Here is a 27,423-nt window from a genome sequence, read left to right on the forward strand (position 1 = left end):
CAGTTATATTTCTGAACGCTGTGTAACTACTGTAGTCCCTTATTAACCATGCTGAAAACATATGTAAAATAAATTAGAGGACATATTCTGTATTAATTTGGAGTTTATTTATACAAAAATCTTTAGAGAAAAATACTTTTGCCTACATCACAGCCTTCTCTTTGACTAACCTTACTTTTGTATCCCTCTCTATTTTTGACTGACCTCATTAGTCTTCTGGTGACACACAGACATTTAATATACACTAATATACGAAAAACTATCAGTCTGTGCTCACCTTATTGTATGAGGCCACTATAAAAAAGTCAAACAGGGACATAACACCTCAGATGTTCTCAGTCATTTACTGAAGACTGTCTATACTTTCCTGCAACCAGAATAAGCTGCTTTTGTACTTGCCCAAGGATAACAGCAGTGAGTAATTTGCGGCCCTTCATGGTCAGCATCTCTATGTCCAAGTGGTTTTTTTTAGGATTCTCAGTGGTGGGAGCTTCATTTCAAGCGCTTTCTGGCTGCTGAAACTTCTGATGGAAGCCTGGTTAATTCCAGCTGCCCTAAACTACAGGTCTGCAAATCTCTGCCACTCTACTGAACCTACTGCAGCTTTTATGCAACCCTGTGGTTAAGATGCTCCACTCCTATTGATGTATATTTTTTGTTCTTTTTAACTCATTTTTCTGTTTGGTATGGGTCTGCTGGTTTTGACTGGATAGAGTTAATTTTCACAGCACTACTAAGGTTTGGATTTGTACTGAAAGCAGTGTTGATCACACAGGGATGTGTGAGCAGTGCTTACAGAGCCAAGGCCTTTTCTGCTCCTCACCCCACCAGTGAGGAGGCTTGGGGTGCAGAAGGAATTGGGAGGGCTTGCCACCAGGACATCTGACTCCAACTGACCGAAGGGTTAGTCCATGGCATATGGCACCATGCTCAGCAGATAAAATTAAGGGGGAAGAAGGAATAAAGCTGGGAATGGTGGTGTTTGTCTTCCCAAGGTACTGTTATGTGTGATGGAGCCCTGCTGTCCTGGGGATCACAGAATCATAGAATGGTTTAGGCTGGAAAGGACCTTAAGATCATCCAGTTCAACCCCCTGCCATGGGCAGGGACACATCACACTAGGTCATGGTGCCCAAGCCTATGTCCAACATAGCCTTAAACACTGCCAGGGATGGGATAGCCTGCACTAGGGCCTCATCACCCTCACAGGGAAGAACTTCTTCCTTATATCGAACCTGAACTTTGCTCAAGTTTAAACCCCTTATCCTATCACTACAGTGCCTGATGAATAGTCCCTCTCCAGCATCCATGTAGGCCCTCTTCAGATATTGGAAGGCTGCTCTGAGGTCTTCACGCAGCTTCTCTTCTCCAGCCTGAACAACCCCAGTACTCTCAGCCTGCCTTTGTATTGGAGATGCTCCAGCCCCCTTGGATGGCTGAACACCCATCTTAAGGCATATCAAGGATAAGAGGGTTATGAGGGGCAGTCAACATGGCTTCACCAAGGGGAAATCATGCTTGACCAACCTCTTAGCCTTTTATGAGGAAATAACACAGTGGATGGATGATGGCAGAGCGGTGGATGTGGTCTACCTTGACTTCAGCAAAGCATTTGACAGTCTCCCACAGCATCCTCACGGCTAAAATGAGGAAGTGTGGACTGGATGATCAGGTAGTGAGGTGGACTGCGAACTGGCTGAAGGAGAGAAGCCAGAGAGTTGTAGTCTATGGGGCTGAGTCTAGTTGGAGGCCTGTAACTAGTGGAGTGCCTCAAGGGTCAGTACTGGGACCGGTATTATTTAATATGTTCATCAATGATTTAGATGAGGGAATTGAGTGTACTATCAGCAAGTTTGCTGATGACACTAAGCTGGGAGGAGTGGCTGACACGCCAGAAGGCTGTGCTGCCATCCAGCGAGACCTGGACAGGCTGGAGAGTTGGGCAGGGAGTAACTTGATGAAATATAACAAGGGAAAGTGTAGAGTCCTGCATCTGGGCAGGAACAACCCCAGGTTCCAGTATAGGTTGGGGAACGACCTGTTAGAGAGCAGTGTAGGGGAGAGGGACCTGGGGGTCCTAGTGGACGACAGGATGACCATGAGCCAACACTGTGCCCTTGTGGCTAAGAAGGCCAATGACATCCTGGGGTGTATTAGAAGGGCGGTGGTTAGTAGGTCGAGAGAGGTCCTCCTTCCCCTCTACTCTGCCCTGGTGAGACCCCATCTGGAATATTGTGTCCAGTTCTGGGCCCCTCAGTTCAAGAAGGACAGGGAGCTGCTGGAGAGAGTCCAGCGCAGGGCAACAAAGATGATTAAGGGAGTGGAGCATCTCCCTTATGAGGAAAGACTGAGGGAGCTGGGTCTCTATAGTTTGGAGAAGAGGAGACTGAGGGGTGACCTTGTAAGTGTCTATAAATATATAAAGGGGGAGTGTCACGAGGATGGAGCCAGGCTCTACTCAGTGGCAAACAATGATAGGACAAGGGGTAATGGGTACAAACTGGAACACAAGAGGTTCCACTTAAACTTGAGAAGAAACTTCTTCTCAGTGAGGGTGACGGAACACTGGAACAGGCTGCCCAGGGAGGTTGTGGAGTCTCCTTCCCTGGAGACATTCCTGTGTAACATTATCTAGGTGTTCCTGCTCCGGCAGGGGGATTGGACTAGATGATCTTTCGAGGTCCCTTCCAACCTCTAGCATACTGTGATACCCGCCTGATCATGGGAAGTGGTGAACGAATTCCTTGCTTTGCTTTACTTGTGTGCATGTTTTTTTGCTTTACCTATTAAATTGTCTCAACCCATGAGTCTTCTCACTGTCATCCTTCCAGTTCTGTACCCCACCCCTCTATGTGTGGGGGGGTGGATTGAGTGAGCAGCTGTGTGGGTCTCAGTTGCTGGCTGGGCTTAAACCACAACATAGAGGCAAACGTGTGAAAGTTAAGAGTGCCAGAGAGGCTTCAAGTGCTATCTGGGATATGACACAGTTTCCTTCTCCCTACTATACAAGATCTCCATTTCTGCAACTTTAATACAGCTCCTAGCACTTGTTTTGTTCACTGTCCTACATTCCACCACCCCCACCCCCCCAAATTATATCATGATGTATAAATATACTTGCAATTAAACATCCGGCAAACCTTTGATACAGAGATATACTAATTAGCAACCTGCTGATTCCTTCATTTCCCTATTGATATTTTACTGCTTTATAGATTTTTTTTTTTCTCTTCTGATGAACTGCATTTCCAACTTTGAATTGGATCTCTGGGAAGCCTTGGAGGTGGCTCCATGAAGGAGTTAGCAAAACACTTAGCGCTGTGTTTTCCACAAGTCTGCCATTCATTTTATTTAGTCAGAAAAGGTGAATGGTCCAGAGGAAAGTAGCTCTTGGCTTTTTCAACCCCTTCCCTCCATTTTCACATCACTCTGCTCTGTTTAGTTACTGGTTGGAAGTCTGTGGTGTAGGGTTATTTTACACCTGAACCTCCTGCACCACTCTATTTAGCAATATACTTCTAACGATGTTCAGGAATTTTGTGTAATCTCTACCTCAATTTCCCATTCCTAACATAAACCCAACACAACTCATGTGGGGGCTGAGGGTCCCCAAACGTGTAATATGCTGTGGGCTGTGCGGAGGTGATGGTGGCAGGAGCCACAGCACTCAGAATGTTTGCTGCAATGCAGGTAGGAAGGATTCGGAGGCAGCCAGGACCCTGCTCCCCTCCTCTGCCCCCAGTGCCCACCTCCCCGTGTCTCTGCGGGCTGTGTCCAAGCGCTTGCCTGGGTGACTTCAGTGGTGAAGCAAAGAGCAGGCTTGTGAGAAACATGGAGGAAAACGTACCTGAAGGGTTGTGTGGGGGCAGTGCCCCAGGATGGAGGCTGCAGCCGCCGGGAACATCCGTGTGGGGCTGCGGGCTGCCCTGGAGGCCTCACGCTGTCTCTGCTGTCCAACCATCTTCACCAGCTCATCCCTGCTTCCTGCAGAACATTTCTTTTGATATGTTTTGGAGTTTTCAAAAAATGCAAACTATTAAATCTGAATAGACCTGAAATCGAGTGTGAGGTGGCAGCTCGGTGGGCTGCAAGATGTCCGGTGCCTGGCGGCTCAGTACGGGAGTGGCTGTCTGAGTGTGAGCTTCATGGGGGCTATTACTGAAGTAATTTTGTCTGAATTTCGCTTTTTACGTGCCAAAGTACCCGTTTCTGAGGTAAAATGACCTGGTGCAGAGGCTTTCTGGGCAGGCTCCTCAGCTCCCTGCCTGAGGGGAAGGTGAGTGGCAGCGCGGGATACCTCTGTGAGGGTGGGAGAAGGAGGGACGGCGTTTCCAGCGGGTAGGACACACCGCTGCCTGCCTCACAGCGAGGTGAATTGCTTGGCAAAGCCCTGCATTTTGCCTGAGGGGGATGTAATTTACACTGTAAAGCAGTTCAGTGCCCCCCCCGGGTGGAAGGGATTATCGTTGTTCCCTGAGGTGAAGCGCTGTCTGCAGTGCTGGCTTCTCTGTAAAGGCAGAGCAGGGTTTAGCTGTTGCTGCTCTGAGGTGAGGCTGGCCCCAGGTGCTGGTGTTAAGGCTGATCAAACCATCTAACAAGGGGCAGCTGAGAGTGCTCAGAAACCTGAGGTAATCCGTTTGTAACCGTTCTGGAACAAGCAAAAACTGCATTTGGGGGTTGTTTAAAAGTACCTGAGAGGACTCGGGCATGGATTAAAGCCTAACGAGTCCTGACTCTACCCAGCCCTCAGCCGGGGTCAAAGGCTCTGAGGTATCTCTGTTTTACTCAAGTCATTTTAATCAAAGTATTCCAGGCCTGGAGAATTAACTGATTCAAATGGAGTAGCCAGAGCTATGGTTGTTGCTATGGGAGAACCAGTACAGTAAGAAGGAACCTGGTGAGCATCAAGTGAGCATAATGTGAGATAATGTGCAAAAAGTGAAGGTCTGTAGTAGCCCTGCACTGCACAGAGCTGTGAACACCAGCCCCGCGGGTGCCTGGAGGCCGGCTGGCACATCCCTGAGCATCCAGCAGATCAACAGCTGAGCAGCACCTAAGCTGTGATAAAATGAAAAGAAAAAAGACTTTTTCTGGGCACAGCTTTGCTTTCCCACTTCCAGCAGGTTTTGTGAAGGAACACTCTGCAGCCTTCCACATGCAAAGTGCGATTACAGTGTTAGGAGAGTAAAGCTGGCAAGTTCATTGAAATCAGTTGGAAAAAGAGCACCAAGAAAAGGGTCTTCGAACAGCGGCTTCTTTTGTTTGCAGCAGTCACCACCCCGACACTCCAGCGGTAAGTGCTGCATTAGCAGTGCCCTGCTGGCAGCCCGCAAAGCCGCGTGAATCAAACCCCTCCTCCCCTGCCTGGCTGAGGTGCTGCCTGCGCTTAGCAACTTCCATCAGGGCATCGCGGCCAGTGCGTGCAATAGCAGCCGGGAGGCTCCACGGGAGAGCCGTGCCTTTAACGATGAGGGGATGCACATTTCTCCACTGCAACCTTTCGTAGTAGCTCCAGAGAGGCAAACCTCGGTGCAGAGGCTCCGTGTGTGAGAGCGGAGTTTTGCCCGTTGCACAGACTGTCACTGCAACTTCGAAAAGGACTCCCTTTTTTTGTTGTTGTTGTTTCTTGTTATTCCTGGACTTTGTGACAGCGAAGAGCTTTTCTGCACGCTTGAACCATGAGTGGCTGTTCAAAGAGATGCAAGCATGGGATTGTCAAATTTGCTCAGACTATTTTCAAGCTCATCACAGGCACTCTCAGCCAAGGTTAAGTTCACGTTGTTCTTTTGTGCTGTTGGCTTTGTGGGGGTAGCTTTGTACCCTTTAAGGAGGCTTGCGTTAGAGTTCATAATTGTCTCTTCAGAGGTGTTCTGTTTTAATTCGGGGAATTGGCTGCTCTGAAAGAAGTTGCTATGTGCGGGGAAGATTGGAGCCTTATGTAATTGTTTTTAACTTGTGTAGTGTGTAACCTGTATTGTCAGCCTGCCACAGCTCGCAACTGTAGCAGGCTATTTCAGTGTGTTGGAGAGGTGTTTCGGAAAGCAACTGATGTGAAGCTCCAAAAATTTAGATTTTGTAACTGCCAGTAATCGGTGCTTCTGTGTTATTTTCTAGTTTAGCACTTCTACTTGTTTGAAGCATGTGTGTACCTTGGTTCAAAATCTAGGTCGCTGCTTATCGCGTGCATGTGGGTACCTTTTGTATATCTAAGTTTTGCTTGTCAGCTATGCCCTGCGTGCCTTCCCATGTGCAGGAGGAACAGTAACTAAGTTAGTTATGCTGTACTCTTCACTAAAATGAAACAATAAGCAAAATAAGCAAAATAAATCCTCTAGTTGTCTTTGTGAATCTAGTAGTTCCTGCGATGGTGCACTGAGGTAAATTGTTGTTATTTTTGTTGGCCGTGCCTTTCATAGTGATACATCTTAGCAGCACCTATGGAAGCTGATTAAATGAGTATTGGTGACCTGTTTGAGAACTCCTGACAATAGCAAACAATGGTATGCTTGACTGCTGTTTGCTTTTTGAAATATGGACAGTGTTTAGCTGAGGGTCAGAGTTCTCCAGGTTTTGTGCGTGTTTGGGTGGACGGGATGTGTCTTTTGGAATTGATAATACAGTTCAGACTAAATTATTAGTGGGAAGATTGTGTAGGCTGAAGAGTCTCTGTTATGGTGAATTTTTAAATGCAAAGTCTGAAGCTTTTTTTAATGTATTTGTCAAGGAGTAAGATAAGTTTAGAATTCTCGGAGGTGTGTGGCTGTGTTGGCTGTCTGGAGCACATATGCTCCTGCATGAATTTTAATGTTTAAGTTGTTTCCTAGGATAAACTAAGGCAGGCTGAGGTGACTTCTAAAATAGTAAATGTGGAAGTGCCAAGAACTGTTAAGTACAGCTTCCTTTAGTAGAAACTGGGGGGAACTTATTCAATCTCTCTCTCTAGAAAAGAAATATAATTCTAAGACGGTTTTCTCATCATGCCCTCACTAGCTTTCAAAAAGAAGTCTGCTGAACGAGAACATATATCCTTCCTATGAAGAATACTGGACAGGTTTGTTGTTTTTAAAACCAAGGTTGTTGGTTTAAAATTACATCTTCTTGTACTTATTCTTCCACTCCCCCGCCCCCATCATCCGTGGGCTGTCAAACACCAGCAGAAGAAAGATTAAAAACCGTAACAGGCTGTCATAGAAAAGAGCTGTTACGTGTTGGTTATAATTCATGGTTAATGACAAGTTGTCTCTTTAATACTGAAAACAAAGGAGAAATCCATAGAAGTAAATATAGTGAGAAAAATTGTTTATTATCATGATACAGAAAAGAAAGTAGTTGTAGGATGTTGTCTGCGGGACATCATCCTCTACAGCATGTCAGTATGGTATATTTGTATTTTTTTCAGGAGATAATGGAATATAGGGTGTAGACTGTTAGATTCACCAGTGATTGACAGTAAACTTTGTGCTGTTTGCTTGAACCCCCTTTAAGACAATGCGCAATGTGAGTTCTGGTGGTGTTTTCCCATGTGCTTGTCTAGCGCAGTTCCTCTAATGCGAGTTTTCAAGCAGCCCCTGTTCATCTTCTGTTTGCCTTGCTCTGGCAAAGGGATATGTCAACATTTGAGTCTGACAGTAGAACAGCATTGTGTGGAGAGCTGGAATTAAGAGTAGAAAATGTCCAAGACTTGCTCCCCCCACCACTTCCCTTTTTTTCTGGAAGTTGCCAGCACTGTACTGCCATTGTCTTTGCAGCCCATGCATTGGTATCATACAGTCAGACCCACATCTTTCTAATGGCGATACCTTGTTTCAAGCTGCTTGGATTAGATAAGAGTGGTTTCCTATGATTCAAAGAATTCAAAACTCTAAACTTTTTTCTCTACTTAGCTGCTTGTGTTTTGAACTGGAAGAACCAGATTCAGGAAGAAATAAACCATGTGAATGAGTTTGTTGCATAGGTATCAAAGACCTGTTATAATTAAATGTTTTCATATCATTACCTATGAAACTCATGACTAGAAAGAAAATTATTAGAAAACTTGCTCAGAAGTGTTGAATTAAAAGATAAAAAGTGTTCATTTGTGCATTTATCTCTGAGCTTGTGGGTTATTATTTCTTTTAATAAAACTTCTGCATGTAAAGCCAAGAAATAAACTGTTGTATATAGCTATTAGTGACCGGGTTTTAACGTACACCATATACATACCTTTGAATACTCAAGCAATATCCCTTGTGTTCTTTATCCCACTCTTGCCTCATTTCCTTCATACTTTTTCATTTTATTTATTTTCTTTAAACACTTTTTACAAGGGGAATTGTTTGTGAGACACAAGATTAATTCTCTTCTTATGCTTCTACCTCTCTGAGGGTTATTGCAGTGAGAGATACTCCACAGTTCAATGTGGTGTAATCCTTAGCTATGCACTATGACTTCTGCTTGTGTTGATAACATTTTTTCTTTCACCTTGATTATTTAAAATAACAATGAGACTGTCTGAGCTGCACCTAGAAAGTCCTTTCTTCTGCATCAGGGTGCAATGGGGCCGCAGGCTCTCCCTGCAGTTGGCAGGAAGGGAATGGGCACACTTAATACCACTGTGTGCTCACCAGCCTGTTCTGTATATCCTGATTTAAATCTGTAGCAAATCTAGGAGGTTGTGAGCCAGGAAGCTCATAGCTGGTACCTCTGCAGACCTGAACTAGTGAATTTTGCCATCTTGTGTCTTAGTCCGCTCTTTGGAAAACCTAACAGAGCAGAAGTCTCTGCTGCTCTGTGAAAGGCCTCTTCCACAAAGAGCTTTGTGCAGTTGGATGTATGCCTTAAAGAAAACATGTCTGGAGAAGCATGCTTTTGGGAGCAGAATGACACCCTTATTCTCCTTCTGGGCTTACATGGGGGTCCAGCACATGCAGGGGAGGAGTTACGGTGGTGATGGACAGTGTGTGAGCAACAGCAGTTTCACCAGAGTTGCCTCAAATATGTGTGTGTGAGATTTAGATGTTTTCACATCACTTTTGTGGTATGTGAAATAGTGGTTCATCCTCCATGCCCTCAGAGCAAGTAGGGGTGGTAAGAATGAATTTGTTTGGGGCTTCCTATTGAGCAGAATGATTAAATCACAAGCCTCTGTGTGAGTGTGAAGATATTGCTAATGTCATTAAAAACCTAGTATAGGAAGGCCTTGCTGAGTGACCAGAAATTAAGCTGGAATGAGATCTTTTGGATTTCTATTAATGTATTCTAATTATCAACGCAAGAAAAGCAAGATAATTTTAGGGACCAACTCTTTCAAAATGTTCCTTTGCAAAAATAGATAAGTTTCTGCAAATTAACTGCCCTTTCACCTTTGTTCCAGAGCTGCCCCTCTTTTATTTGTGCTATTAAAATGCTTGCCAAAGGGTCTCATTTCTATTTTATTGCTTCTCCCATCTCTGTTCTGCAGCGTAATTCATCTGGAACTGGTAATTTGTCCACTTTTCATAGTTTTAATTGCCTAATTATCTGTTCAACTGCAGTGATAAAGTCTTCAAACATCTTGCTCTGCCCACAGCTTCTCTCACCATGAAAGAAAAGTATTCGGAGTGTTTCACAGCCATGTGATGTGTTTTGCTGCTGCTTTGTGAATCCAAATTGCAGCTAGTCTTCTGAGATGTTATGCGAGATGGTAAGGAAAGTGCATGGTCTCTTTTAGTCATACACAGGCCTTGTCTCCTCTCAGTGGAAGTTAATCTTGTTCCTTTGGAGCATTCTGGCACTGCGTTAGGTTTGTCTTCATGACTTCAACCTCTGAAAATGCAAAGGTAGGGTAAATGTTGCTAAATGCTCTGAGGATTTAGACACAGTCTCATTGCAGTTGTGCAGGTGATGTCAGGGATCCTGCACCTGTGTGACATGGAAAAATATTTGATTCTCCTGCTGCTATGTAGCACACCTTCACTCCTTGAATTCTGGCTACTGACTTCAAATTTAGAGAAGCTCTGATTCAGAGGGCTCCTGTAGTAGCACTTTTATGCCCTCTCTTTATAAAACTTTTCTGAGTGTTTTAACTGTTTTTAATAAGGCAAGTGGTTACTGAAACCAAGTGAATAACATGCTTTTACAGAGTAGGGTTAGAGCTTGTCCATGTTTCTCGAATGGTCCTGAAAAGTAAGCGAGACTTTCTGTGCACAAAATGCTGTGCAAAGTCCCGTTTAGAGAGGGGCTGCCACTTGTCTTCACTGTGCATCTTGGAGAATAGTCCACAGCTAATGAAGCTTCACAGTTCAGTACCTGATCTGAATTGTACCCAGTGAAGCTCTGCAACGTCATTGTGTGAGGTGTCTGTGAGTTTTGTTTTGCTGCTTTTAAAACTCAGCATACCTAGTTATTTTTAGTCCATGCTTTTGAATCTTTGACCCCCCAAGCAACATACACCTCTGCTTGGCATGGTACACATTTGTATGTCTCTGAAAAAGGAATTGCAGATAAATCAAAAAGCTACACTATTTGAGTAATCTGAATATATGTACATGCATTCCACTTGTGTCTTTTGTCAGGAACAAGATGAATTTTGAGAACTGAGAGTGAGAGGAAGCGGTAATGCAATAGTCTTCCTTTCAAAACTCTATAAACCTCTGCTTCTAGAAACTATTACCTCTGCAAACATAAGGGTGCATGAGTGCTAGAAAGTTAAGAACTCAATTGTTTGCAATGGGGTAGCCCCAAAAGAGAAGTAATTTTACTTATAGAAGAAGAAAATGTTCTCTTATCCTTTTTGAAACTGTTCAGAAAGGGCTGGGCTTTTGTTGGGTGATTTTTTATTTTTTAATTTTTTTTTTGGTGGGTATTTTTTTTTAAATCATGTTCTCCGATAAGCATTTGTGTTCTGATAGCCCAGAATACTGCAGAATCTTGTATCATATCAGCAGGTAAACTGGGTGCTTCTCTGAATATTGGGTATGACAACTGTGAGATTTCTACTCTGAATATGTCTGAAAAACAAGACATGTTAGTTTAACTGTCCAGGTCTGTATTCAGGACTACGGTAATAGGCAGTTTCTCTAGAGAAATATGTATTGATTTTTTATTTTTTTTGCATAACTGATGGTTTAATTTTCAGATTCCCTCATTAAAAAAAAATTTAAAAAAAGCAATAAATCATGGTAGATCCTATATCATAGGAAAAATTTGGAATCATGTGGGGGCTGGCTTTGGTTGGGTTTGGTGTTTTTTTTTAATTTTTCTTTTCATAACTAGTGGGCTAACCAGAGATACGCTGCTGGCCGGTGACTAAGGCATTTCCACCTATGTTGTAGCTATGTTGAGATGCTAATTTGCCACTTAGATTTTGTCATATAAAATGGTGCCAAATGAACAACCCACAGCATATTTTGACCTAATGGACCCTATTACTAACTATCTGATGAATGGATTTAAGTGTAAAGTGATAACTTTTGAAGATGGCTCAACATAAGTGGATAGTAGCATTCATTAAATCATCCTAAATTAGTTTAAATTAGCACATGAAGTGTAATTTTGAGATGTAATTTTATTTCCAGTATCATAACACTAAAGGGTGACAACAAAGCAACACTTATCTGTGTTTTCCATGCTCAGAAACAAGTCTTGAGCTGCAAGTCAGCTCTATTTTGGGCTACATTCTGTATGTATTTTTGTGAATTATTGCTTGACCGTAGAGTGTTTTCAAACCATGATCACCTTGGTGCTAGCAGCTAAACATACAGGAGTGTTTCTACTCCATGTCAGTAAAGCTAACTGGTTTCCTGAGCAGGAATCCACTGTTAGGGATGTAAATGAAATTCTGTCCTCACTCTCCTTTTTGATGGTATTTTAGGGGATCTTGTTCTTGAACTTTGCTGTTGTTGTTGTTCTACAATGATTAGTAAAGCTCATAAATCAAAATGTAATGGAAAGCAGGCATGGGAAGGTTTTACCTATAGCAGCACTAAAGCTTGTGTGTAATTGGAATGAATATTCATGCTCAACTTCTTCCACATTTGCACAGCTTTAGTAAAACCCAATAGCATGTATATGCAATTTGACTTTAACTTCTCAGCTGGCTTTAACTTCCAATTTCATTCTTTGTAATGACTGTTTCACAACATCTGGTTTGTGGGGTGCAAGGGTAGAGTACATTTAATGCTGGTAACTGGAAGTAAAGTAGTCTGAGGTTTACAAATAAGAGTGATTAATGCTTCCTTTACAAATGGGAGACTTGCTGCAGTAGCCTTACATTACAGAGTGAGATTGTTACCACAGGTCTGATTAGGTGCTCATCATGTGAAGCCAAAATAGAGTTTTGAGAGTGTAAAAATAAAACCTTGTTATATAATTTACATAATTGCATCTAGCAAAAGATAATGTAGTTTTAATCTGTTGCAATCTGAAACTTTAAAACTCTAATAAAGAAGAAGAGTTTAACATGCCTGCCTTTGAAATTTTGAATGACAACTTCAACTTTCAGGTAAATCTGTCTTATAAATGTGCAATAGTGGCATGACATTTTTCTGGTGCTTTTTTTTTTTTTTAATTTATTTTGCAAGATATGTTGGTGTTTTGCCACTTGTAAATTCTTCAGCTAAAAGATCAGATGTTTGTTTCTGGATGATTTTGGCAAGAGTCATGTTTAAACTGGGTAATGGAAGATATAATGAATGAATACATCCATTCTGAAGGGAATACAGTGTGTTTGACTTGATGAACAGCAACCAACTTCTTTCCTCACTTGTGCCATGAAGCATGTAGAAGGCTAAGTCTACATAGAAAAGTAACTGGTTTTGAGGCTCTGAAACTCTTGGCTGCTTCCTTCATCTTCTAGCTATGAATACATAAATGTGAGGAACTTCAAACAAGGATTTTTGGTGCCCTATTTCATATCTGAATTCCAGAAAGTTTTACCCACCTCAACAGCCAAGGTAATCTACAGAATCAGGTCAGGGAGGGGTGACCATGCTTCAGGGGTTTGGGTGGAGGTGTTCTGCTGAAGCTGCTCCAGTTTATAGAGGTGGTTTTATAGCAGTGTTGCAGATCTGGAAGGCATGTGTGATTGATGCACTGGCTATGTGGAACTGCTCTGCCCTTCTCTGCCCCTCTTGCAACTAAGGAGGCTGGGCCATTTACCTTTTCATTATGGGCCTCTGATATTTTAGAATATCCCCTGGGGACAGAGAGGCTTTCAGAGGTGGACTTAAAGGTAAGGATCAAGAGAAGTGTACTGCTCACCTGTCTCTGTGGATCCACTTTTAACTGTGTAGAACCCCATCTGAAAGCAATGTGAGTAATGCAATATTTTGCCTTACTGAAATAGTTCTGTAATGTTTTCTCACTTGTAATAAAGGTGTTGGTCTCCAACAAGCAAATGCAGTTTAAAAAATGTCTTTGAATTGGCTGCTGAGGATGACATGGTCTGGGTTTTTTTGGTGTATACCCTCATAGCTTTGGTATAAATGCCATTGATTTACGGATTGTCTTATCTGTGCACTTTATTATCGAAATGTGCTGCATACTGCTTTGGGATTAAGACAATAATTCACCATAGGATCACATACATTATCCAGTCTGAATTAGAAGTGTGTATTGGCTTCAAATGAAATTAATAACAGGTCCCTGGGGAAATCACACTATGGGGAATATCATTCTCTCTCTAGAATGGTTTTGTATGTTTGTATGGAAAGATGATGGTGGTTGGTGATGTTGGAAGGGGGGATATTCCAGTGAAATAAGTGCTCGTAATATGAACTCTTCACAGTAGTTCACAAATAGCAATTTTCATGATTTTTGTGCAGTGCTAGTGCTGCTCAGAAGGGAGGACTGTGAGGGCCTTGTCATCTTGCTTCTGGTATCAATCAAATGTCCCCTAGGGAAGTGCAGGGAAACCTTGTAAGCATTGTGTTTAGTTAAGCAATAAATATGCATTCTCTTCATTCCCGTTGTTACCGTGTGGTGTGGGGGACTGGAGGATAAAAATGAGCAGATTAAAATCTTGAGGTATGAATAGGTTATCTGTTGAAATATGCCCACTTTAACATAACTATTCATAAACATGAATTGCTGATACTTAGCAATTTAAGTCTCCGTTTAGTGATAATAAACAGAGTAAATGATAAACTTCATCATCCATCTTTCAAAGAATAGGGAAATTATACATAGCAATTCTTAGAAAGGAGCAGTCTAGTTTTTGCCTTTTACATTCACAAGTCCTCATGGTTACCCATGAAAAAGCATTATTACTACTGCATAGTACAGCTAGTGATGAGTGTCAGCAGCAGCAGCAGCCTTCTGGTAGTCCATCAACATTCCAACAGTTGCAGGGAGTTCCTGGAGTAAAGCAGGGAATAAAAAGTGTGAGAGATTTTTATCATTTATCTTTGGTAGAGATAAACACATTACTTTAGAGGAATAAGCATGAGATGCTCTACATCAAAATGCTTAGTCTAATAAATCATCTAAAATATGGCTCTTGTCACACCACCTTGAAGTAGTAAAACTGCAGCTGACTGTTTATAAAAATTGCATAAGAACCATCTGGATTCAGTCTAAGAGGAGGCCAACAGAAATGAAAATTATGTTTCCAAATGTAAAATTAGGGGAGAGCTAAGTAAGCTTGAAGCTGAAAAAGGCATGAAAGTAAGGTAGGCTTCTCAATTTCCTGCTTAACATCTGTTTGCTGTGATGGTTTTAATTCTTTTTTTCTTTTCTTTTTTTGATCTTATATCTGTCACGTTCTGTGTAAATGGGGAGTAGCAGTTCTTTAGCTCATGTGTTTTAAAGAAACTCGTAGTGGTCAGGGAGTTTTTGAGTTAGCTTGCAAACATGTTCAAAGCCCCCCAGTTGTTGAATTCTGTGTTGATGTTGATGCCCTGAAAGGAATTTTATCACTTGTTTCATAAGAAGCAATTTGAGATTCAGTGAATAAAAGCCTTTAAACGTAACCCATGCTGCAGATGTGGTACCTCAGGATGCTGCTGTGATTGTTACTGGCATCATGGTGAGCTGTGATAACCAGGGTCCTTTCAGTTTTTAAAAGGTCTCACTCATGCAATTTTAGTGATGCTAATCACTCCTTCAGAAGCTGAAAGAAGTGTGGTTTGCATCAAGGGCTGGCACTTGAATTTATGGGGTAATACCTCATGCTGTGCCCTGTGTTCATCTTAGAAATAATTCTGCTTATTGTGAGGTTTCTGTCTTTTTACACATAGAAAAACAGGGGGAACATTTGCATTGTGAACGTCTGCAAAACCACTGTTAGAAGCTGAACCTATGTGCAGTATTTCATGGGGAGGTAAAACGTTAAGACCACAGACTGTCTTGTGAAGGCAGCTGTGATAAACAAGCTGTGCATTTGTGTTTATAAGAGGAAGAAATGGCAGTATTAGACAAACATAATTGACGATCTATAGTATGCAAATAAAATTTATTAAAGCAAGAAAAAAGGAGCCCAGAGCTAAGATTACTTTTACCAGTCTGGGGTGGTTTTTGACAAGTTGGAGGACTGGGAAATGAAGACTTAAGTCCATCACTTCAACTGTAACATCTGTTTCCAGAATGCTGTATCTTATCTAAAAGCAGTTGCTTTCCAAGGATCCAATCTGACACTATCTTGATGATAGAGCATCCCTTGGTTTAAGACAGACTGGGTGCTTGTGTCTTTATTGCACTTTGTAACTCCATCACAAGGCATTAGCTATGTAAAACTTGAGTAAATAAGCACCATGTATGCATACTGAACTACTGGAGGGGTTCAGTTACTTTTTTGCATCAAACCAGCTGTTCACTCCTTTAACCTGATTTGGAAGTCACTTGTGAAGCAGAAAACCAGTAGAAAGTGAATTTCTAAAGGAGTTTGTGTGATGTTGTTCTGGTTTTCTGCTTATTGATGATTTCATTTCTGTAAGTATTTGTATTGTCAGCTTAATTATTAACCTTTTCTTTACCAAATGGGACTGGAACTAACATCTGGAACTTTGAGACAGTTTTACCCAGTTCCCCATGGGCTTTCTTGCTTTTGTCTGTATACATCTCTGCAGACAGGGTTTTGTCTATTCCCATTGATAGCCCTTTGTAAGGCTGCAGTAGTGCTATAGCATAGCCTGTTTTTTTCATCCCCTCTTACTTTATTAAAAGGTATTTCTAAGCAAGTTAAATATGTATTACATTAGGAAGCTCTTTATGACAACTGTTGACAATAACCTCTTGGCAACAAATACCTGTGTATAGTATTAGTGCATATATAAAGCACTGAGTAGTTGTTAGGGAGATAAAATCAAAACAAACTAAACTATAAGTAGTGTATACACAAATAGCACTTGCAAGCTGATCCATTCCTCTCTAGAATGGAACTTGTTGACGTTGCCATATGAATGCTTTGTGTTGTGCAAACCAAGAAGCAAAATCTGAGTTGTCTTGCAGTAGTTGTTTGTGAGAGGACAAAGGGAAGCAGCTGTCCATGGCCTCAGATCCTGGGCCCCAAATTCTCAACTCAATGCCATGAGTATAAACAACTGAAAAAAGTATATGGACTTGTGCTCAGAAACTAGAAAACTGTATGTGTGGCTCTAAAACACCTTCTCATAAGTCCTTTTATTTCATAGTGTTTGGCATTAATACAGGGCTGTAAATGCGGAGAATTCAGCTAAATTGAATTCCATTACTGCACTAATATAATTGACTCCAGTAAAAAATGCTTTCTGCTTCACAAATGTTGGCTTTGGTTAGCAGCCTTCAACCTCTTAAAACAATTCCCATTGACTTGCCCAAGTAGCTAAACAAGGTTTGAAAAACAATCTGGTTTTAATATTGTACCTTCAACAAAATAGATATCAAAATGTAACCTTGGCTGTATAATCTGAATTTCTCAAGCTGAAGCTGCTGTCTGACTAGGAGCCAAGAACATGGGTGTATTTGCAATTAGAAGCAGCATTAGAAGCTACTGTCTTTTTGATATTCGAGAAGGAGTTATAGTAAAATAAACACAGATTTGGTAAGAGCTGGTGAAAATCTCTTTTAAAAGGTCAGTGTGCTGTGCACCCAGTTCTCTCTTTATCCTCCTTTCCCTGAGCCATTAGGGGTTGCACAAAGGACATACCTTCTGGCATCAGATTACCGGAGGAGAGGATGTAAATGCTACGCAGCAGCCACGAATATTCTCCAGCTGAAGAAAAGCCTGAAAACAATGGTGTCTTGCAGCAGGGTGTGCTGCTGACACAACAAAAGAGTAGAACCGAGACATGAGAGGCTCTGACTGCTCCTGACTGCTTCTCGTGCCAAGGGACATTGCCCTTTCGTTAGGACTCACTGGGAAAGAGATAATGGTCTTTCCCTATGTCTTTCATGCAAAACTTGTTTAAAAAAGATTGTGCACAAGTCCCTTTAATTTACCAAGAAAATGCTATCTGCAAACCCTGCATTGCAGAGATTCTTCCACTTATCCACAGCAACATCTCTGGGCATTCTCACTGTTTTTTGCATCTAATACTCATGAATAAAGCTGTCAACAGGCTGTTGTTATACCTGTTGATTTGACCATCTTGTATCACAAACCTCTTCCAGTTCATGATGTAGCACAATTACAATACAATACAATAGTAGGATGCAGATCAACTAGGGCTAGAAATGCACTTGTTGGCCATCTTTCTTGGCTTTGTTCTACTTACCAGTGGAACCGTATGCAAACTGGCATAGGTATCCCAGCCAACCGAAGTGGAAGTCATGTGGGCTCTGAACAACAGAGCACTGAGTAATGCTTGTCAGTAATGCTGCTGTAATGACATTGCGGTATTAGAAAGTGAAGAATGAAGTTGCATAAGGGACTGAGGAGGAGGAAGGACTTTAAGCTTGAAAAGGCTCAGAGAAGCCAGGCAAAGAAATAGGTTCTGCAAGCAGTTGTGATGGTGCAACTTCACTGGCATGCATCTTTTCCCTGTTCCAGTGCTACTCTGAAATTAAACAGTGCATTACAGAGATCAAAGGGCTCCCCTATGTGTGTTTTAACACCAAAATGAACAAAAAGCATCCACAAACCTGCCTATGCTAAATAAAATTCTGTGAAGCAGGTAGGATTTTATACTCTGGAAGCAAGTTTGTTGCTGTGTTTTCAGGAAGGGAATGCAGTTTCTATAGGACACTAATCCAAATTTCCAGGCGACTTAGGAGCCCTAGTGAACTATAAACCAAGCAAGGTACCTTTACTCTTCCTTCTGAAGTCCTTTGTGTAAAAATTTATTTCAGCTTAAATCGACTGGCTTTTGTGCATGGAAGCACAGTAATGAGAAACTTTCCATTCTGCTTTCTGTGTACGAATTGAAGTTGGCATTTTTTTTCTGGTGAGAGCAGCAATAGCATGGGAGGAAATTTCAAAAAGGAGGGGTTTGGGTTTTGTTTTTTTCTGTGCTGGTTTCAAGAGAAGCATCACAAATGTTTATGCTTTTTCTATGCTGTTTGCTGCAGTGTTATATTGCAGGGAAAATACTGTGTCATATCCTCAGAGATTTTCAGCTTGCACAATATTCAAGTTTTTCCTTTTCAGTATGAATGTTACTATTGCATGAGATGTTTGTGCAGCTAGAATTCTAAAATGGGTATTCCAGTTTGAAGACATTGAAGGGGGGGCAGTAGGGAAATGAAAGATGTAGGTGCTAGTGTCTACATTTAAATGGAGAAGACCCTGCCATAACTAAAGAATAGCTTTAAACCTATGCTCAGTTTCAAGTCCTCTGTCTGCACAGTTGTCTTGGTTGATATCTTCCAGGTAAAGCATAAACAATAATTTAACTTCTTCAGCATTCTTCATCCTGGAGTTTGAAATGGCAAAGCCTCATTTCTTATCTCTAATTTAAACTTTTATGAATTCAATAAACTTGGGAATAAACTTCTAGAGCATTTATCTAACATAACATTCTGCTTGGGTACAGCCTTTGGAGAAGGGTGCTGACTAGTGCCTGAATGAAATCTCTGCTCCAGTATTGAGCAGGACCTGACTGATTGCCTTTTTCTGGGCATCCATTTGATTAATAATAATGTCTTCTACTAATTTAAAATAGTTGAATTGTTGGCAGTATATGCATATTGGGAAGGAGATCAGCAAGTCTTTACTTCCCTCTTTAACCTACCTTATGGTGGGAGGTGAGGTTCTGTGCAGAAATAGGGGCAGTAGGGTATAAAGTCCATGCCAGAAGCTAACCTTTTGATTGGGTTCAGCCTGTTGAATGCCAGGGTCTGGACCAAAGGAAACACTGCACATGTAGGAATAAGGGAAAACTTTGTCTGTCCCCTCAGGGAAAATTGTTAGCTCAAATTAGCAGTGACTCAGCCATCAGAGTATTCCAGTGATGAGGCTTTTAGGTATTTTGGGACAGATAACTTTCAACCTGTTGTCATGCTGGAGCATTTTAAGGCCTGTTTCAGAGATGGGTGTGATTCAGCAGCCTGCCCTGACAGTGTTCTCGTTGACTCCTTTCTCAGGATTAGATGGGCATTGACTATGAGGCTGAGATCTCTTGATTCTCAAGAGCACGATACATATGATCAAGTGGTAGTTGTCTGACTGTTTAAGAAATACAGGTTACAGAATATTAAAGCAGTAGCTTTGATTTCTTGAGCAGCTGAGCAGCGGGATGTGGTTTATCTGAGTATGATGGGATGTAAAAATAAAAAAATGGAAACATTATTATAGCTTGTATTATGGAGGAAGAGGTTGATCATAACTTTTTGTTCCAGACATAAAGCATATCAGCTATTTGATTAAAAAAGCAAAGTTTGGGGGTGGTTTCTGTTTGGTTTTTTTTTATGTTGCATATTGGTTCTTTGCCCTAATGGTGTTGCATACGATTTTCTTTGTTTCAGTGATCTTTTTCTATAAGTACCTATCAGAAGATGTATTACACTAAAAATTGAAACTCACACAGCAATATCATGATTCAAATGATGCTACAGCAGTAAAACAAAAAAGATTAGAAATGGAATTGAGACTTAATGTGGAAGTAGTAGTGATAAATGATCAGTATCCAAGTCTGCTTCAGTGAAAAGTGCATTTTAATTGGTTGGGTTGATCAGTCTCATCATACATGGAGCAGGTTCAGTAGTTGTTTATTCTCTCTTCTGGGGGGTGAGAGCAAGGAAAATGACCAGAGGTACTAAAGCAGAATAACGCTAATCATAAGGCAGGAGGCTCCATTGCTTCTGTCCAACATACGTGGTTGACTTGGTCCTGTTGAGTAAGGTGTTAGAGGACTGCTTCACTAGTGCAATGTTCAAAAGTGAATTGAAGTGGGTCTTTTCTTCTTAAGATGGTAATATGTGGTTTAAAGCTATACAGATGTAAACCTTTCTTATTCTCTGAATTCAATACAATAGGGTTTGAACTGACTAACATTTTCCAAGTCAGATTTGTTGACTCTTATTTCTTAAAGTCTTTTTTTAATGAAGAATAAAAGATCAGAGAAACAAAACTGGAGGAGATTTGGTACAATTTTAAATGTTGAATGACCAACTTCTACTAAGTTCCCCAGTGAGTGGTCGCGTGAAATACAGACTTCTCTCATGGCAGGTTTTCTTTTGTGTACACTCTGTTCACCTATTTTCTTTGTATTCAGTTGAAACGCATTCAGTTGTGCAGGAGGGATGTCACTGAAGTGAGTAAACGTGGAGAACAGAACAAGAAATCCATGTAAAAATTAACCCCACAAAAGTGAAACATAAATTGGGTCAGACAGAAGAAAATAAGGGGGAAGGTGGGGGGGGAATAGCCCTCTGCTATAGTTCCTCCTGCCTGGAGAAGGTGAGACTCCCATTTATTTTTGCCAAAGCTGCATATAAACAGGAAAGAAAAGCCCACTATTTTCATGATTAAAAAGAAGTATTGAAACACGGGCTATGCTCTTCAATCTCTGATAAAAACTCAGCATTGATTCTGCTTATCTCTTCAACCATGTCCATAGTTTTAATGGAGCTGGAGAGCAAATTAATGTTACTTAAACCAGATGTGTTTTACAGCCCACTTGTAACTTCTGCCAAAAACTGTTGTTCTTTTTCCTTATTTGCAATTGTGTGATGAGAGGTGTGGAGAGGCTGCAGAGGTGGATGTGGATGGACAGTAATCAGTGTAAATATGCTACGTTGAAGGATTGCCACTGGCGATATTCAAACACTATCCTACCTTTTTCAGACCCTAAATAGTACATTTCTTACTACAAGTACAGGGAGTCAAAAATTTCAGTCTCAGTTGCACTCTAGCTGGATCCTGAGGCTCTTGGATCTGTTAGCAGAATAGTCCTCTGTCTTCAGCTGAAGATGCTGTTATTTTTCTCGTTGCAAACCCAATAAAGATTGCTAAACCCCAGTTCATGTTGTTCAGCCCTTACATTTCGTTTTACCACACTGCCGTATCTGCTGATCTCTGATCACATTGAAATACATGCTGTATTTTGAGATTTCTGTTTTGACTTCATCAAATGTCAAGTGTTTTACAGGCCAGAAACATAAGCAGGGTAATAAACAGCTCTTTATGTCAGTTAGGTTATGAATTTATTTTTATGGTACAACAGATAATACTAGATACAGGTAAAGTTAAAGAATTTGCTAATAAACCAAACTTTATATATATATATATATATTTTTTTTTTTTCTTAGAACTATGTGATTTTAGATGTGCTGAGGGAGGGAGGCAGTGTTAGGTGGAGGCATTTGTTTAATACAAGGTTCTCAGCCCACATGAAGAAAGGAGAGGAGTAACAGTATGAGAATAATGGGCTTCAGAAATAAGATTTGGCAGGCTTGGGAAGCTGGTATGTAGTCTACTGAGAAGATAATATTAAGCAAGCTGGTCCCTGCTGGAAAGGGCAGGCAATGATCCTGATTGTACAGGAAGATAAACAATGTAAGAGACTAATACAGATGAAATAGTGGAAGCATGTTGGGATAAGAGCAGAAAGGTCAAGGTGCAAAATGAGTTATTACAACTGGCAAGGGACTTAAGAGATGGCAATAAAAGATTCTAAAAATACACTGGAAATGAGAGAGACAACAGACAAAAATCGTGAGTGGCTCTGGGCTGAAGTAACCACTGATTCTTCTTTTAGCCTTCGAACACCAGTTTGTGTGACTTGTTGCTTCACACAGTTAATTGCCACAAGGAGAGAAGCACAGATGGGAATAACGGCTAAAAAGTGTTTAGATAAGTCAGACATGATTGAATTCATATTGCCTGATGAAAATACCTATTGAGGGCTAAATCTGTGCAATCTTTTAGCTGCTGGAATTTATTTCTGAGCACAGGGGGAATTTGGGAAGGGCAATTTTGTGTCTGCAACATGGTGTGAGGAAAAGGATGTACAGGCTAACCAACCTAACTTTCTGCAAGAGCAAGATAATAGAATAAGTAATGAAAAAAGTACAACTGTTTGAGAGATGAGCCAATTCTGGAATGATTTCCTCTTCCCTATTCTCTGCCCACCCAAACCCAATCCATCCTTCCACAGCTAGTCAGCTTTTGTCAGAAATCAAACATGCAAAACCCCACAACAAAAGAAACACCCCCATGCCTTCTTACCCTTTCATTAGCAAACATCCCTGGTGTGAGAGTTGGAAATGGGAGATGCAGTGCTGCTTTATCTACTTTTTGTTTTGAAGGTCCTGTACCTGACACTTGATAATCAAACTAAGGAAATAGCATATAGTTGAAACTGCTGTTCAAAGTCCACTTTAAAACAATCTATTTAAACATGTCACCCTGCTCTGCTAACAGCTAGATCTAGCACTGTATTACTCTCATTAGGTGTATGGAGCTGGGGACTCTTCTTTTTCACACTTGATGAAGTAAATTGACAGAAATTTGGAGCAGGAGCATGAAAGCTCTGTACATCTTTATAGAATAAGTGTTAATACTTAGTATCATACAAAAATTGGTAGTATTCCAGGAGGGAGGTGGAAATAGTTTTTCCTTTTGTTGGTGACGTCTGAGCTCTCAGAACTGTATTTCCAGAGTGGTTTGGTTTTTTTGGTCATTTTAGTAGTGATCATCTTACTTCTGTATTTTTATCCTTGTCCCCAGCGTGTCAGTGATTATCTCGAGCATCTGGTGAGGTGCCTGGTGGGCTTATGTTGCTGGGTTTAGGAGGTTTTGATTTTGTTGATGTGTTTTGTGTTTGCTTGAGGTTGGGAAGTGTTTTGTTTTAATTTGGTTTTGTTGTTTGTTTTGGGTTATTTCCTCTGTGCCACTTTCAGCACAGTCAATCTATCGTTCTGCTTTTGAGCTGTTCTCATTCTGCTGCAAACTTGTTTCTAAATAGTGTTGGGATATAGTCCCCCTTGGGTAGTACTTGGGAGAAGCAACAGCCTGCTGCAGTAGCATCTTAGGTGGGCACCGATTCTGCTTCTATATCCAGCTACTGTGGAATCTGAAACAGATGTAGCCTGCTAAAGGCTAAGTGCTCTCCTGTATGGAATTGTTTCAGCCACAGTGAGATGCAGTAATGATCTCGTGGAATTAATAGTGTCTTTTAGTCACTTAGCTCTTGAATGCTGGAAAAAGCATCTGTTAATTTTTACAGCTGTACCTTCATGTTTTGCAGCCAGATAAATTCTTAATTTCTGAATTTGTATTTTCTGACTACTGCAGTTAGGTGCCAGTGTCTGCTTTTGACATGGAATTAGTTTGAGTTGAGAAGGCGGGCAACAGTATTACACTTTATCTGTTGATTCTTCTCATTTTGAATTCATTTTTATCCTCTGAGAAATAATTCTTCTAATCTTAATATGCATACGTATATTCCTGTACGTTGCTATGATTTGAGATCATGAAGTGTCATCCATCAGTTTGAGTCTTGAAATTTAATTTTTTTTATAAACTACTTTCCTGTAGAGTCTTGATGTTTAATAACTGTATAAAATACTTGTTCTCAACGCTGTCTGAGAGACTTTAAATATCAGCTGAGTGGGTGATTTGCTGCTTTTCCATGTAGATAAATTCTGTGCAACCATGAACCTAAACAGTGCTGCTTTTCAGAATATAAAATAAATGAAGAAGCATGTTGTTAATTTTGTTCCAAATCAGCAACTACGGGCTTTTATTCATAAGTTTAAAAAAATCCTGCTTTCCAGTGAATTACCAGCTGGGTTCAGGCTTCCTGTATTGATCCATTTGCTGAACTTTTAAAGAGGCTGTGAGACTACAGGAGCTCCTCATGCATTCAAAAGACTCGTCCGTCTTTCGAAGTGGCTAGGGACTGAGAAGGATGGAGCTGGTGTCCCATGCTGACAGCCACATGTTTCCAGAGGGCAGTCTGAGACTTGGATCCTCCTGTGCAGAGAGAGCTAGTGACCTGCTGATTTCTAGATGATCTTAAGGTCCTTTCCAGTCCTAACTGTTCTGTGATTCTATGCTTTAAACTCTCCTAAATTGTCCATTCCCAAAACACACATCTACAAATATCAATAATGGGGGAGGGGGGGTCGGTTTGCTTTTTTTTTTGGGGGGGGAGGGGGTGGTTTTGTTTTTTGATAAGTGATGTTTTTTGTTCTTTTCTTTTTAAAAGGCTCTTCTATTTCTTATTTGTATTTTGGGTTCCTTCGACAGATTTGTGCAGTGCTCGTTTTCAGCCACGAGAGAGCCCCCTTCTAAGACTGAATGTGTTACTGTTAGGTGTTGTGAGGCGTTAGGTGACCTTTAAGGTCAGGACTATGCTTCTTGTGTTTCTGTTGAAGATTTCCAGAACCTCTACAGTGCTCATGTGCTCTTTAGTCCAGGAGAAATCTTTTCATGCTTTTGAAAGCAGCTGATTCTTAGGCACAGTGTTGTGTGGAGAGTGTTTGGGGAAAAAACACCACAAAATAACACAGCTTTGTCACGGGATAAGGTATGTTTGCAACATTAAATATATTTCAGCTGTTCTTTAGTACTAACTGAAATATTTAGGATTTTCCAGTAACTTTAAGCAATCTTAATACCTGTCATTCTGAAACAAATTCATAATGTTTTGGCTTTTTCAACACAATCCATAACTCGAGTATGTTGCTAACTCTCTTTACATTAATTCATTTATCCTACAGTGGTATTTACCAGTGAAGCATCTGGGTTTTATCTTCTCATTAAGACTCATTTATGAGACTAATAGTGTGATATTATCCCAACAGTGTCTTGACGCCACTGCCTTAAATCCTGTTTTCAGCTTTGGTCTGTCTCACCACTTCAGTGTAATCTGTATCCGTTTCTAATCTCCCTTCTGTTTGCAGATTTCCCTATTGCTAGCTATATGCTGCATACTTAAATGCCCTGGAAAAGCAACTGATATTTTAACTATTAAAAAGACTAAACAGTTTTGTGGTTTTCTGAACCCAGTTTAGTATGTTACTTCTAGGAAGTAGACGTGACAAAGACTGGAATTTCATCATCTTTTTCCAATGTCTCCTTGAGCTATGGTAAAAATGAAGTGTCACTCAGAGCCCTGGTCTGAAGCTGCCACTGAGTCAATGAGTCATCCATGAGTCAATTAAATCGTTGAGTCTACTGAAATCAGCAGTAACACCACTGTTAGCACTGGTATTTCTCATCGCTGTCTTGTAAAAGGGACGGCTTTTCCTGAGCTGATGTTCAGAACACTGCAGGTTGAGCCACAGCGTTGGGCAGTTTATGTACGTGCCTCACATATGCGCTTTCCTCACCTCCAATGGCAGACCCAATCTTCTAATACATGGTGCTACCCTAAGACCAAAGCCAAGAGGTCCTTTGTTTAAAGCACAGACAGTGGGGCACACTTAAAGAACTGTGTTTATGCAGAAAATGCATGGGGACCCCTAGGGTGCCCATTTTGAGGGGAATAAAGCCACATCATATAAATGGGTTCCTAAGCCTGCACTGGGTGTTTACGTGAGCAATGTTGGCAATGTGTTCTGTTGCTCTGGAAAGACTCCCAAGTGCACACTGTTACAACTTTATAGACTAGAAGCTTCCAGGAACCATCACGTTTGGTTGGGTAATTCTGTCTTGTTTTCTCAGGCCAGCTAATCTGTCCCAAAATACACTGCAAGATTATTGGGTAGTTGGGAATGCTGTATGGATGCAGGCAGGCCACTGCAGCATAGCTCCATAAGCTCAGTCCTGCTACGACAACTTGATTCTTCCAGTCTAAACTTTTACCTTGTGTGGAGTTCTTTAGGCAAGAATTGAACAATCGATAGTGTTTCTACCTGACCACAAAGGACCCCAAGTTCTTTCCTTGAGGGGTGGTGGTGTACTTGACTTTGCTCGTCGTGTGTTGAATCTCCACATTAACATGCTACTTTTGAAGAGTAAATAATGTGGAATTCGAGTTCAGATGATTTGATGGATTGTACCATTTTAAACACCTTTAAGAGTTCTCTTCATTGGTGCTGTTTCATTGCTCTACTGAAAGTGGTTGAGAAAGCAATGAATTATTTCTTGTTCACAAGTGAGGCATGACGAACCATTTCAGTGGCTGTAGAGAGGAACATCAGTAGCTATAAATGGAACAACAGAGACTTCGATTTTTTCATCTGTGGAAAGGTAGATTAAAACTTCTAAAAGCTGTTTTACTGCTGCTATCAATGTATATCTTTGTGCAGGTGCCTCAGTGCTGTATTTGGAATGAATTGCTTCACAGAGGATTTCTCATAGAGGCTTAATATTTTTTTTTGTCACAGTCTGATAAACGTGCATTTGTAGAAGGCTTACAGAAACAAGCCCCAAAGCCCCCAAAACAACTGTGCAAGTGTTCCTTTAATGGGCTAGCTATTCTTTTATTCCAAGTTCAAGGCAAAATTTTTGATGCAATAAGATCAGAGGAGAAGAAAGAGGGATCTCTGATCTCTGTGTCTGCAGTGAATCACCTCAGTTCCCTCAGCTTCAGGAGCTGGATTCTCCTTTGGTTAGGCAAACAGGTTTGGCAGTTGCCACTTTCTGATTTCCCAAACAGTGACAGACATGGATAAAAGAGTGCTGGTTCCTCTGCTTCTGTCACTGGCTTCAGGGTCATAGAAGAAAAAAACAGTACGTGTGAATAAAGGCAGCAGACTTTTACTCACACAACAGTATCTCTATGTAGCAAGTTTAATATACTCTTAAAAAGTGCAGTAAAAACAAAACTTGTGGTGCCAAAACTCTAAACAGGCCACAGAGTTTATTTACCCCCACTGTATGCGTAATCTTAGCTGTGTATTCTATAGGCTGCAGTAGGGGCAGGCTTCACATTATTCTGTGCATGCAAGATCCAGCCATGGTTGTGGGATTTCCTCCCCTCACATCAGAGAGTAATTCAGTTATGAGGCCTGTCCATTCATTGTCTTTCTGCCAATCCGTATAGCATAAGAATAATTACTTGGAGACATTTGTTCATTGCAACTATTTGATGAGCCAAGAGATTGTAATTATCTTCTGTAGACTAGGCTTAAATTCTGGTGCTGCGGTTTCAGGCTGCT

General features: G+C 41.1%; 1 protein-coding gene across 2 annotated transcripts in view; it reads left to right on the forward strand.

Moving 5' to 3' along the window:
* The first annotated feature begins 5,622 nt into the window (after positions 1-5,622).
* KCNIP1 (potassium voltage-gated channel interacting protein 1) overlaps positions 5,623-27,423 on the forward strand; it is a 398,129-nt gene continuing 376,328 nt past the window's right edge. Inside the window, exon 1 of one of the 2 annotated variants that reach the window (XM_061456423.1) lies at positions 5,623-5,766. In XM_061456423.1, the coding sequence (XP_061312407.1) occupies positions 5,679-5,766 (88 nt within the window). In that variant the 5' untranslated portion in view covers positions 5,623-5,678. The remainder of the gene's footprint in view (positions 5,767-27,423) is intronic. The other variant, XM_061456428.1, reaches the window with a different exon arrangement.

This window comes from Pezoporus flaviventris, unplaced genomic scaffold (assembly GCF_033815535.1).
Source record: "Pezoporus flaviventris isolate CSIRO_AGI_PZ_B2104156 unplaced genomic scaffold, CSIRO_AGI_Pfla_v1 ptg000023l, whole genome shotgun sequence".
In the NCBI taxonomy this organism is placed as follows: Eukaryota; Metazoa; Chordata; class Aves; order Psittaciformes; family Psittacidae; genus Pezoporus; species Pezoporus flaviventris.